Consider the following 12,461-nt stretch of genomic DNA (forward strand, 5'->3'; position numbering starts at 1 on the left):
GGTGGGGGGGGCAAGTGGCAGGGAGGGATCTGGGGGGCCTCCCTAAGTCTGGCCCGAGGGATGGGACCCGAGGTGTGCCGATCCTGCCCCAGGAAGGATGCTGGCTAACTGGCCGTCCCTCAGGCCTCTCCCCAGAAACAGCTGGGTCATGGCTGGGCCACCCTGTCCCTGTGCCGTCTGCTCTTCCCGTCCGTGCCCGACAGGGTGGCCTCTTCATCTGCGGACGGGAAGGCAGCGGCTCAGCGGGGCAAAGGGACCGCCCCAAGGCCACGCAGCCCCGCAGGAGGCCTGAGACTCCACGTCCAGCCCCCCCACGCGGACATGGCCAGCCCCTCCGAGCCGGGCGCCGGCGGTGGGCCAGGGGTCCCGCAGCTGCACCTGGAGGGGTTCCTGGGAATTACTGACTCGGATCAGGGACAACAGCAGAGCCCAGGGCCCGTCGCCTGCAAGTGATGTCTGTTTATTGCAGAAGCCGGCGTGCACAGCAGCCCGGCCGAAGCAGCCCTCTCAAGGGCGGGAGGCAAGGTCAGCTGGGCTCTGTCTTGCCAGGGTGGGTGGGATCCTCGTCCTCACCCCCTTCTGTTGCAGTGGTAGATCTGGGGGCCCCCGCGGCCTCTAGCACCAGCTCCAGAGCCCCATCACCGGCCACTCGGCACACCTTCTCCCCTCTGGCTGCCAGGATTTCTTCAATATTCCTGAGGGAGAGGGAGGCTCCATGACGCTCCGGGCCCCTCACTTGTCCTGCAACTCTGCCCTCGAGGGCACCCACGGCCAAGCTTGAGCCAGGAACATGGTTCCCTGCCCTGGGTGGCATCGGGGCCACGGCACATCGGGCCATGGCACGCTGCCCTCGGGGGGCCTTCTCCACGCCCCCCAGGGGTGGCTGTTACCGGCCCACTCCCCGGGAGAATGCGCGCTCAGAAGCCCATCTGAACTGTGGAGGGCCACCTGGCCTCAAGGCTCCTGACCACTGCCCCCCCTGCTCTCCACAGAGGGTACCAACTCTGCAGGCCCAAGGCCTCGTCCACACCGCCTCACACGCACCCCATCTGGTCTTTGTAGGGTGAAGGAAGGCACCACAAAATGCAAGGAGCCATTGCTTTAAGAGTCAACCTCACCTGACCCTTCACTCTCGGGAGGCCTGTGGCCCCGACAGGTGGGTCCTGCCTGCAGTGGGTCCTGGGGCTCATTTATACAAAGTTATTGGTGGTTTCTCTGAAATTCAAATGTAGCTGCTCCTCCAGTTTGATACGGTGGGAGAAGAGGGCTCGGTACACCTCATGAGGGAGGCGGAGTGGGGCTCTGGCCTGGGACGCTGTCCCCCAACCCTGCCCAGGTGGCCTCCTCACCTCTTCCCATCCAAGTCGGAGAACCAGCCCAGGTTGTCCGCGATGATGTGGTGGTTCTGGCAGCCGGGGCAGGTCACAATGACCACTCCCTGGTGATAAGCCAGCTTGGAGATTCGCTTGGAGGACCGGGTCCCACATACCTGGGGGAGACAGGGAGACAGGGCAGGTGAGGCCATGGGCCCGCCCTTGGGGGCAGCTCCACCCCTCCTGCAGCCCCTGCTCTCCCAGAAGGACACGCCCCCAATGCATAGCTCCACCCCTCTCCCAGAAGGCCCCGCCCCTGGGGACAGCATTCCCGCGTGGCCCCGCCCCTCCTAGGAAACGCCCCCTAAGGGATAACTCCACCCCTCTCCCAGAAGGCCCCGCCCCTGGGGACAGCATTCCCGCGTGGCCCCGTCCCTCTTAGGACACGCCCCTAAGGGATAACTCCACCCCTCTCCCAGAAGGCCCCGCTCCTGGGGACAGCTCCATTTCCCGCGTAGCCCCGCCCCTGCGAGGCCCCGCTCCTGGGGACAGCTCCATTTCCCGCGTAGCCCCGCCCCTGCGAGGCCCCGCCCCTGGGGACAGCTCCATTTCCCGCGTAGCCCCGCCCCTGCGAGGCCCCGCCCCTGGGGACAGCTCCATTTCCCGCGTAGCCCCGCCCCTGCGAGGCCCCGCTCCTGGGGACAGCTCCATTTCCCGCGTAGCCCCGCCCCTGCGAGGCCCCGCCCCTGGGGACAGCTCCATTTCCCACGTGGCCCCGCCCTCCGAGGACACGCCCCCAATGCATAGCTCCACCCCTCCACGCGGTCGCCCCGCGCCACCCCTGCCCGCAGCGCGGTCCAGCGCCAGGCGCCCCGCCCGCCGCGCGCCCACCTTGCAGGTGTAGACGAGCTGGTAGTGCGCCGCGCTGGGCCCAGGCTCGGAGCTCCAGCGCCGCCAGCCGCAGCGCCAGGGCCGCCTGCTCCCCGCGGCCTCGGGGAGGGCCCCGCACCCCCACAGTCGCCTCAAGCCGGGCCCCCGGGGCCGCGCGCGGCTCACCAGCGACGACACGCGGCACAGCGCCGCTCGCAGCATCCCTCCCGCCGCCCTACCCGCCCCGCCCCGCTCCCGCCCGGCCGAGCTGAAGCCGCGCCGCCGCCATCTTGGAAGCGGGCGGGCGGAAGCGACCCTCCCGGGCCCGCGCGGCCGCTGCTGCCCCCTGGCGGCCGGCGGGGCGGGGTGGACGGTGCGCGAGCGAGGCCGCGGCTGCGCGCCCGCTGCTGGGCGGGGTGTGGGTCCCTCTCGGGGGACAGGGCAGACCCAGCGCCACCCGCGGGCGGCTCCGGGCCAGGACCCTCTGCTCCTTCGCTGCGGCAGTGGCTTTTCAGGAGCCGCATTTCTTTTCTCTTTTTAAAAAACAGACTTTTATTGACTTCAGAGCGGCAGGGAGCGGGAGGGAGAAACGTCAGCGATGAGCACCATGGATGGCCGCCTCCTGCACGCCCCGCACTGGGATCAGCCCGAAACCCGGCCCGTGCCCCGGACGGGGCTCGAACCCGGGAACCCTCGGTCCGTCGGCGGCGCTCTGTCCCGGGGCCGCCGGCGGGGAGCCGCACTGGTGCTCCCCGCCCGCCTCACAGCCGGGGGCACCCCACGGGGGCTGTGTGCGCCGGTGCACGGACGGTCCCCGCCGCTAGGAGCCCTCGGTGTCCGTGTTGTCGCTGCCCGTCGTGTTCTCCCAGTCCACCTCCCCCGGCCGCGGGCCGTGCTGCAGCTTGCGGAGCGCGCGCTTCCTGCGGAGAGCCGGGCGCGGGGTGCGGGTCCGTGGGGCCGCCGCCCGCCCCGCGCCCCGCCTGGCCGCCCCCCCTGTGCCCCCCCGCCCCGCGCCCCCCCCCCGCCCCGCGCCCCGCCCGCGCCGCCCGCCCCGCGCCCCGCCCGCCCGGCCGCCCGCCCCGCGCCCCGCCCGCCTGGCCGCCCGCCCCGCGCCCCGCCTGGCCGCCCTCCCCGCGCCCCGCCCCGCGCCCCCCGCCCCGCACCTGCGGTAGTTCTCGAAGCTCTCCTTGAGGCGCCGCCGCTCCTTCTCGGGGGGCTCCCCGCCGCTCAGCCCCGCGTTCTGCAGCAACAGGAGGCTGAGCTGAGCTGCGCCCGCGCCCGCACGGCACGCGGGGGGGGTGGGCAGGTCCGAGCGGCAGCACCAGCTCTGTGCGGGGAGCGGGGTGTGGTCCCTCCTTTTGGAGGACAAGACAGACCCAGCGCCACCCGCGGGCGGGGCTCCGGGCCAGGATCCCTCTGCTCCTCGGCTGGGGGTGGGGCTGCGGGTGGGGGCTCCCGGGCAGTGGTTATCCGTTAAGGCTGCCTGGCCCGCACAGAGCACAGGCCTCCCGTGGCTGCCACTGCCCAGGCACAGCCCTGGCCTGGCCACCCTCTGCCCACTGCTTTGTGCAAGGGAGGGGCTCAGCTTCAGATTCCAAACACTGCACCCCAAGGGCCGTGGGCAGAGACCCTTTGCTCCCCCATACCCCCTCCCGGCCCAGGCATCCGGGGGGAGGAATCCTCTCCCCAGCGCAGGGCCACCCCAGGTCAGCCTTACATTGGGGGTCAGTGAAGGCCGCTCCCTCTGCAGAGTCTCCAAGGATCGCTCTGGGCTCTCCCGGTCAGCGGGGCCGCCTGCAGAGGAGAATGGTGCCTGTGGGTGCCGCCCCCCTGCCAGCACCCAGCGTGCCGGCCGCACCCCTTCCTCACCCCTGGTGCTGCCTGCCCAGCCCGGCGCTGTCTGCTGGGACCCCGCAAGGATCCCCATGTACAGACAGGGCCCTGGGGCGCTCCCACCTCAACCTCTGCTCCTTCCACCAGCATGGCCCTACCCTCCTCTGTGGGGGCAGAAGGTTCCAGGCTGCTGGGCCCCCTCCGAATGGGCCAGGGCCTGGACGGCCCAGGGCTCAGGACTCTGGGGTGGCAGGTGCCCTGAGGGGCTGGCTCCCCTAAACTGGCCGTGAGGGGGGACTCCGGGCTCGAGTCGCAGAGACTCCACAGTGAGCCCAGGTCTCTGCCTGCAGCTGACACCTCCCCCGAGCCTCTGACTGCAGCGCCCGGCTCCCTTGAGGGGCCGCCCCCTGGGCCAGGGCTCCGGGCTGGCGGGGCTCGCCACCTTCAGGCCGGTGGCCCCAAGCTCCGACCACCCCACCCTCACTTCTCTATTCGGTGCCCCTTCTTCCGCTTTTGCCCCTTTGGGAGCTGGGTCAGGCCTGACGCTGAGGAAGTCTTGTCTGGCTTCCCACACAGCCTCTGCGGTGCCCCCTAACCACCCCCCCCCCAAGCCCTGGCCCAGCGCCGGGCTCCTCCCGAACTCGGACCCCACCTTCCGAGCCAGCTCCTGCCCCATGTCACCTGCGGGCCACCTCCTGGCTTCAGGAGGCAGAGGGTGCGGCCGGTTACCTGAAGCCCCCAGCTCCCCCCCCACCTCCGACAGCCCCTCTGTCCCCTCCTGTCCCCCTTCCTGGTGTGGCACACCTGGGCGCCAGCTGGCTGCCACCTCCCCTGCTCCCTGCTCAGGCCTGGGGCTGGAGCTGGAGCTGGAGCTGGACACAGCCGGCAGGCCTGGCCCCGGGTTCGCATGGGGCTCTCGCTGGCTCGCTGGGGGACTCCGGGGGTCACTTCTCCCTCCCAGCCTCAGTGTCCCCAAGTGTGAAGTACACAGGGCAGGGCTGGAGGACACATCCCCAGGCACCAGCCAGCGGGGCTGCGTGGGCGAGGGTCAGGACAGGCATCAGCTCAGGGCAACCAGGAGGCCTGGGTGGCAGCCCCACCCTCCTCACCTTTGTCTGAGAGCCGGGCATCCTCCTCCAGGTCCCGGGGGATGGAGAGCTTCCAGAGAGAGATGGGCAGCTGGTCAGGACACTGCCCGCGGACCCGCCCCGCCCCCTGGGCTGCTGTCCCCTCACTAACCCCCTCTGCACCAGCCTCTCGGGGGGTCTCCGCGGCCCAGCCGGGCCCGGGCCCAGCGGGAAGGCCCCGACGAGGGCACGGGGTGGGGCTGCCGGGTCCATCCTGTCCTGAGCACACAGAGGCCCGCGGGCACCAGCTGCCCGTCCTCTGCCCGCGGCGGATCGGGAGGAGAGGGGACGGCCCAGCTCACCAGGGCCGCTGGCCGGCGGCCGAGCTCCTGGGACTTCCCAGGGACGCACGTGGGGCCGCGGTCCAGCGGAGGCTGTGGCCGGGGGCCGGCCCGGGGGGCGCACTCACCTCCTGGGAGCTCCTGGGTGAGCTGTCCTCCAGGTCAGAGCTCTGTGGTCAGAAGAGGGCCGGTCAGCAGGCTGCGGGGAAGCTGAGCCGCCTCCCGAGGGCTGGGGTGGGGGTGGGAGGGGTCCCAGGCCAGTTCTCCAGGGGGGGTCCCCCTCTGCCCCTCACTGCACCCAGAGCCACCTGCCAGGGGGCTGAGGAGGGCCCGGGACCTGCCAGGGCCACCAGAGGGCAGTGGCCGGGCCAGGCCAGGACTGAGGCTCTCCAGCGGTTCTCCCGGGCTCTGGGGTCCCTGGGGACATGCCTGCACCAGGGGACACCCCCCTATCTGCCGCAGCAGGGCCCCCGCGAGGCCCCCCGTGTCCCACCACTGCAGGGCTCCCCTAGAGCCCCCCTCCCATGTCCTGCAGCAACAGCCCCCCCAGAGGTGCCCTGTGTCCCGTGGCAGCAGCCTCCCCAGGAGGCCCCCCGTGACCCGCGGCAGCAGAGCCCCCAGGAGGCCCCCCGTGTCCTGCGGCAGGAGGCCCCCCGTGTCCTGCGGCAGCAGCCCCCCCCCGCAAAGCCCCCCGTGACCCGCGGCAGCAGGGCCCCCAGGAGGCCCCCCAGGAGGCACACCAGGACCAGCATCTCCAGCTGCTGCCGCTTGAGCCTGCCCTCGGCGGCCAGCAGCTGGCCCTCGCGCTGGAACAGCTGCAGCTGCAGCTCGTCCGCCTTCTCGCCCAGCTCCCGGGCCTGCTTGCGCAGCGCGTCCTTGTCCTGCAGGCTGCGGGCATACTGCGCGTGCAGCTGCTCCCGGGACGAGATGGCCTGCGGGGAGACCCTGCGTGGGGACCTGGACAGCCCGCCCACGCCCAGCCCGGGCCCGGGCCTCCTCTGCCCCATCCAGCAGCGCAGTGTCAGGGATCGTCAACGCAATGAAGGCTCGTGGCGGGAAGCGTGGGCCGTTCAGAGAAGGAAGGACATTAAAAACCTCCGCACCAGCCCGGCCGGCCTGCGTGCCGGGGCAGCCTGCACTTTGTCCCCACACGTGGTTTCATGCATCTGGGCCGTGGCCGACATCAACACCATGATGGTGTAGCCCTAGCCGGTTTGGCTCAGTGGATAGAGTGTCGGCCAAAGGGTCCTGGGTTCGATTCCCGGTCAGGGCACATGCCCGGGTTGTGGGCTTGATCCCCAGTGTGTGGTGTGCAGGAGGCAGCCAATCAATGATTCTCTCTTGTCATTGATGTTTCTATCTCGCTCCCTCTCTCCCTTCCTCTCTAAGATCAATAAAAATATATTTAACAACAGTGATTGTGCACAGCCGAGTAATATTCTTTAAAACGAATGTGTCACACTGTGCCGTGTCCCCCCCGGCCCCCTGCCACGGGAGGCTGAGCGTGAGACTGAGTGGACAAATGCGCCACAGCCAGACCACGTCCGGCTCAGCCACAGCCCACGACCACGGAGGGCAGGTTGTCTGCGGGGACTGCCCAGGAGGTGGGCGCTGTCTCCCGGCCACAAGGCAGCAGCCAACCAAGATGCCCGTGGTGTTTAGGGTTAAAAGTTATTTGCAAAACAAGACAGATGCTTCCAATTTTGTAAAATAAAAAACGAAGCTGTATGTATGTCGACAAAGTCTGGGAAGCCCAGTGCGAAGTGGACTTCCTGCAGCCGCCGGGCGGAGGTGGCCGGCGGTACTACCTTCATGCGCGTTCACATGTGCTCTTGTCCTTTAAAAGCCACTTGGAGCCCGGCTGGTGTGGCTCAGTGGACTGAGCATCGTCCCAGGGATCAAGAGGTCCCAGGTTCGATTCCCGGTCGGGGTACAACAAGCCCGGGTTCCGGGCTCGCTCCCCAGTAGGGGGCGTGCAGGAGGCAGCCGATCCATGTGTCTCTCTCATCGATGTTTTTATCTCCCTCTCCCTTCCTCTCTGAAATCAATAAAAATCTGTTTTTTAAAAATAATTTTAAAAAGACAGAAGTGAATAAATAAAAACTACTCTGACAACGACCCCCCCCCCCCACCCGCAGCCGAGCTATTGCCCGGGCAGCGCACGTGGATGAGGGAGCAGCCCTCGGTGCCCGCCCTCCGCGGTGCCCCCCCTCCGCGGTGCCCCCCCTCCGCGGTGCCCGCCCTCCGCGGTGCCCCTACCTGGTCCCGCTCGATGGCCACCTCTTCCAGCTGCTGCAGGATGGCCTCGATTCGGTCCTTGTACATCTTGGAGTCCTTCCGCAGGGCCTGGCACTGCAGCTCGGACACCTCCTTCTCCTCCAGGCACTGCGGGCGGGAGACGCCAGCTGGCCACACCGCCCGCGCCCTATCTGGGCGGCTGCGTGAGCCCCACAGGCCTGCCCGCCCTGGGCTTCCAGACCAAACCCTTCCGAGGGAGAGCGGGCAAGGGGTGGGGTGAGGAGCCGGGCCCTGGGCCTCCAGGAAGGGGTCTAGGGATGTGGAGCTGAGAGGGAAGGCCCAGGGCAGACCCTCCGCCCACCCCGCCGGGCCGGCCCCCTGCCCGTGCCCTGTCCCGCGTACCCGGGCGCGCAGCGCCTCGGCCTGGCGCAGGTCTTTGCGCAGGGCGAAGATGGCGCTGGCCTGCTCCTGGTGCTCCCGCAGCGCCTGCCGCCAGTCCTCCTCCAGCACCTGGATGTAGGGGCTGCTCTTGTCCGGCTTCCCCTCCTGTGGGTGGCGCAGGGCACAGGGCGGCAGGGCAGCGGCGGGGCGGGGGGAGGCGCCCACCCCGCCGGCCCCTGCAGCGCCCGCCCCGCCCGCCCCCACCTGGGCGGAGGCCTCCAGCTCCTGCACCCGGGCCTGCAGCTCCGCCTTCTCCTGCTGCAGCTCCCACAGCAGCTCCTGGCTGGGCCGCTGCTCCATGGCGTGCCGCAGCTTCAGCGTGTGCTTGCGCTCCACCTTGCAGTCGTCCTCCGCCTTCATCAGGCTGTGCTTGAGCCGGTCCACCTGCCGGCCGCAGCGTCAGCCCCGCCCGCCGCCCCCTGGACGGGCCCACAGGCGACGCCCACCACCGTCCCTGCCCGCCCTGTGCCGCCGCCCGGACCCCCGTGGGGACCAGAGGGCACTTCCAGCTGCAGGCCCTGCCAGCCCTGCCCCTCAACGGGGCCCACCACCGTTCCTGCCCGCCCCCGCCCGCCGCCCGGACGCCCGCGGGACCCAGGGCACCTCCAGCTGCAGGCCCTGCCAGCCCTGCCCCTCAACGGGGCCCACCACCGTTCCTGCCCGCCCCCGCCCCCGCCCCCGCCCGCCGCCCGCCGCCTGCCGCCCGCCCCCCCGCGGGACCCAGGGCACCTCCAGCTGCAGGTCGCGGTTGCGCATGAGCGCGGCGCTTTTCTCCTCGCTCTGGCGCGCCAGGCGCATGGCCAGGTCGTAGTTCTCGTCCTTGCAGCGCTTGAGCTCGCGGCCGCAGGCCTCGCACTCCTCCTTGAGCCGCTGCACGCGCTCCTGGTGCTTGCGCAGCAGGCTGTCCTTGACGCGCAGCTCCTTGATGAAGTCGTCCTTGGAGCTCAGCAGGGCCGTGAGGTCCTGCACCTTCTTCTGCAGCTTCATCACCTCGCTCATCAGCAGCTGCGTCAGGCCCGACTCCCCGGACGCGTCTGCAGGCCGGGCCGGGGTCAGAGGTCCCGTCCCCGTCGCCCGGCTCCATCACCCGGCCCTGGGCTTGCCCTGCAGCTCCCGGCTCGGCTCAGGGACGGTTCCCAGTGGCTGCGGCTCCCCGTGGAGGAAATGGACCTCGGTTCTGACTCCGCACCCTCCCCCCAGAGCGGGGATCAGCCAGGGCGCCAGGCCCCCTCCCCTTTCTCTAATTTTATCGTGATCTGGATCGTGAGGCGAGGGGACTGGGCTCCAGGGCCCGGGACCCACAGGCCCCTGACCTCTCAGGGCTCAGATGGTCTTCGGGCAGGACAGGCTCGGGGCCGCAAGCCGGCCTGGGCACCCTCACCTCCCACCTGCCCCTGACTCCAGAGGAGCAGACGGGAGCCAGGGCCAGACCTGCCCCCAGGTGGACCCTTCCCCGGCGTCTCTCCCCGTTTTATCCACTGGGAGACCCCACAGGGAGGGGCCAGCAGCCCTGCCCCCAGGCCCACCCCCCACGGTCCCCCGGCCCCTGGGTCCTGGCCCTGTGCCCCAGGCCCCGCCCTCACCGATGATCATGGAGAAGACGCGGGCGGGCTCCTTGCCCGTGACCTTCTGGTAGAGCTGCGGGTAGTAGAGCTCCAGGCTCTCGAGGAAGGCGACGTAGCCCCTGTGGCCCGTGCGCTGCAGGATGTCCAGCAGCGCGCCTGCAACCAGACAGCTGCTGGGGGCTGCGGGAGGGCGGGGCCGGCGCAGGGGGCGGGGCCGGGGCCGGGTCCAGGCGCCGCCCGCCCGCCCGCAGGGGCCAAGCCGGCAGGACAGGGCGGAGGCCGGGGTTCCCGCTCCCACGCGGCCACGGGCCGGCCCTCCCGGGGAGCAGGCGGCGGGCACTGACCCACTTTGCGCTTGCGGATGGCCAGGCTGGGGTCGCTGAGCACCTGCTCCTCGTCGTCGGGGCTCAGGACCTTGCACTGCCGCAGGTAGGGCGTGATGCGCGCGGGGTCGATGACGGAGATGAGCTTCACGCGGAAGCCCTCCAGGGCGCTCCAGCACTCGTCCTCGTTCTCGTAGTCGGACATGGCGGCGCGCGCGGCGGAGCCGGGGGCCACTGGGAGGACACGCGCGCTGAGCTGGCGTCCCAACTGGGACCAGGCCGCCACCTGGAGCCCGGCCGGAGCTCTGGGCAGAGGCGACCAGGAACCAGGCCCCGGCGTGGTCGGGGGAGTGTGCAGCCCCACCCACCTCCCGTCTCGGGGACCACAGAGGGCACGACCGCGGCCGGTGACCTGCGCCCCATCAGCTCACTGGCGGCGCCCCCAAGCCGTCCCTGGGCGCCCTGGCCTCTCTCCGGGGCCCCCTCTATGGTGAGGGGCTGGGGGGAGCCGCTGTCAGACAGGGGGAGTCTAGGAACACTGCCCTCCGACCCTGCCCTGCTCCTGGGCACCCCCAGTGCCATGGAGCCAGACAGCTGCCTCCCCCGGGGAGCTGCGTGGGTGCCGCCCCTGGCACTGCCCCCAGGCAGGTGAGGGCGGGGAGGCAGCCTTCGGTGCCCAGGCTGGAGCCAGAGTGTGTTGGCAAGGGACCCTCCCACCTTCCCAGCCCCATGACTTCCTCATTCGCCCAGTTAGCGCCCGCACATCCCGCTCCATCTCCTCCTCTCCTTCCGGGCCGGTGGCTGGTGATGCAACTGCCACCCAGCGGCTGCCCAGGGCTGGCGGCTCCGGGTGAGGCTCCTCGACTTTGCGGCTTGGGAAGGGTGGCCGGACGCCTATGGGGGAGCCAGGGCCCGCCCGAAAGGTGGCTTCGGCGCCTGCCCGTCGCTCAGGCGCCGGGCACCCTCTCGCCTCCTCTCCCACCTCCCCGAGGCGCCTGCTCAGGGCCTGCTCTCAGGGCTGTCACCTGGCTCTCTGACGGGACTGCGGCCGGCACAGGCCAAGGCAGGGAGCGGCCGTGCGGTCGGCCGTTGGGCAGTGGGGACAGAGACCGTGACCCAGCCCTCGAGACAGAGCCTTGGGCCCATGTGGGAAAGGCCACTCGTCCTGGGAGCTAGACCGCAGCTTGAGGCCTGGTGGCGGAGGCCTGGGCGGTGGCGGGGTCCCTGCCCGCTGCTGTGCCTGGGGGTGTGTCCCAGCCTAGCATTAGCCGGGCATCGCATCGGGGCGCTGAGGGGAACACGGCAGCGCCCACGCCCGCCCTGCCGCTGTTGCTGGTTCCCAGATGCCCCCAGGTGCCCTGCTGGGAGCGTCCCGGTGCCTCTGGGACCTGCTCCTGCACGTTTCAGAAGGGGGACCACCTACCTCAGGGTCCTGGAGGGCGCCAGGCAGCTGGATGCCCGTCAGCCAGCGCCACTGATTCAATGAGGGACGGGAGGTGCGGCCGCAGCCCAGCCGGGAAGGGAGGGAGGGACCCAGAGGGAGGGAGCCCTGACTTCCTGAAGCGGGACAGGCCCAGGTGGCTGCCTTCTGATTGGCCCGGCCAGGCGGCCCGGGAGGCTGGGTCCAGGGAAGTGGAAGTGGCCTGGGCTCCGAGGAGAGCTGGGGGCCCTCCCGCCCAGGAGGCCTGGCCTCCGAGCTCTCTGGGGGCCGCTGCAGCCACACAGGCTACTGGGGGCTTCCGGGCAGGAGGTGCCCTGTGCCCAGCATGTCCCACTTCAGCAGCTTCAGGGGTCCAGCCGCCAGGGACCTGAGGGGACCGGCCCAACTCCGGGCCCCCACACAGCCAGGCCGGCACACCCGTGGGTCACAGGGATGCAGCGTGCTGTGCGAGGGCAGGGGCTGGGAAGGCCGCCAGCCAGCGCCGCAGCCAGCACACCCTCCCCCTTCCCAGGAGCACCCCACTTTCCACCAGGACTCACTGGGATGTGACAGCCCTCCCTGTGGGCCGAGGGAACCCCAGGCCACCACCTCAGGGGCAGCCACACTGGCCAAGCAGAGTTGCCACCTGCCTGCCTTGGGAGGTGACAGCTACAGGACAGGCAGGATGAGCAGGTTGGGCGCCTGCCCTGCTCTGGCCCCGCCCCCCAGGTGCTGCCTCCCCTGACCGCTCCCTTCTGGGGGGGCCTCATCTTCAGTCCTGGCTAGTCTGCTCTGGCCCATGGCAGTCTGGTGCGGGGCTGACCTTGGGGGTCCTGGCACATCCGGGGGCTGCCGAGTCTGAGTGTGGGGGCAGGGCCCACCCGGAGGACAGAGCCCGCTGTCACACCCGGAGAAGCAGCAGCCAAGGGTCCCCTGGGGCCCTTGGGGGAGTTGACCTGGGGGCTCACGCCCAAGGCGGGGTGCAGCAGGTCTCCCGCAGGGAGGGGGTGGCTCCGCTCGGAAACGTGGCCCGTCTGTGTGGGTCCCCCA

The 12,461-nt window shown here is 70.6% G+C and overlaps 2 protein-coding genes across 3 annotated transcripts; both read right to left on the reverse strand.

Moving 5' to 3' along the window:
* Positions 1-444: 444 nt before the first annotated feature.
* DNLZ (DNL-type zinc finger) lies at positions 445-2,406 on the reverse strand. The gene is made up of 3 exons (XM_070430316.1): positions 2,205-2,406; positions 1,350-1,489; positions 445-695 (listed from the first exon to the last, which is right to left on the reverse strand). Exons 1-3 carry the CDS (start codon positions 2,403-2,405, stop codon positions 527-529), a joined length of 510 nt encoding a protein of 169 aa, XP_070286417.1. The 5' UTR covers position 2,406; the 3' UTR covers positions 445-526.
* A 138-nt stretch (positions 2,407-2,544) lies between these two features.
* CARD9 (caspase recruitment domain family member 9) lies at positions 2,545-11,495 on the reverse strand. Of its 2 annotated transcripts, XM_070430303.1 has the most exons (13): positions 11,415-11,495; positions 10,013-10,225; positions 9,687-9,824; positions 8,833-9,137; positions 8,308-8,487; positions 8,065-8,208; positions 7,684-7,809; positions 6,165-6,356; positions 5,553-5,594; positions 5,126-5,174; positions 3,901-3,977; positions 3,347-3,423; positions 2,545-3,103 (listed from the first exon to the last, which is right to left on the reverse strand). In XM_070430303.1, exons 2-13 carry the CDS (start codon positions 10,194-10,196, stop codon positions 3,004-3,006), a joined length of 1,614 nt encoding a protein of 537 aa, XP_070286404.1. In that variant the 5' UTR covers positions 10,197-10,225; positions 11,415-11,495; the 3' UTR covers positions 2,545-3,003. The 2 variants fall into 2 exon arrangements, with proteins under 2 accessions (XP_070286404.1, XP_070286405.1); XM_070430304.1 differs by lacking the exon at positions 6,165-6,356.
* Between the last annotated feature and the right edge of the window lie 966 nt (positions 11,496-12,461).

This window comes from Myotis yumanensis, unplaced genomic scaffold (genome assembly GCF_028538775.1).
Source record: "Myotis yumanensis isolate MYYU_CA2020_CCGP unplaced genomic scaffold, mMyoYum1.0.hap1 SCAF_12, whole genome shotgun sequence".
Lineage (NCBI taxonomy): Eukaryota > Metazoa > Chordata > Mammalia > Chiroptera > Vespertilionidae > Myotis > Myotis yumanensis.

Coding starts and splice junctions, on each gene's coding strand:
- CARD9 (XM_070430303.1), bottom strand. CDS start 10,196: ATGTCCGACTACGAGAACGAGGACGAGTGCTGGAGCGCCCTGGAGGGC. Junction 9,138..9,686: donor CGTCTTCTCCATGATCATCG/GTGAGGGCGGGG, acceptor CCCGGCCTGCAG/ACGCGTCCGGGGAGTCGGGC. Junction 6,357..7,683: donor TGGCCATCGAGCGGGACCAG/GTAGGGGCACCG, acceptor GTCTCCCCGCAG/GCCATCTCGTCCCGGGAGCA.
- DNLZ (XM_070430316.1), bottom strand. CDS start 2,405: ATGCTGCGAGCGGCGCTGTGCCGCGTGTCGTCGCTGGTGAGCCGCGCG. Junction 1,490..2,204: donor AGCTCGTCTACACCTGCAAG/GTGGGCGCGCGG, acceptor TGTCTCCCCCAG/GTATGTGGGACCCGGTCCTC. Junction 696..1,349: donor TCCGACTTGGATGGGAAGAG/GTGAGGAGGCCA, acceptor CCTCTCCCTCAG/GAATATTGAAGAAATCCTGG.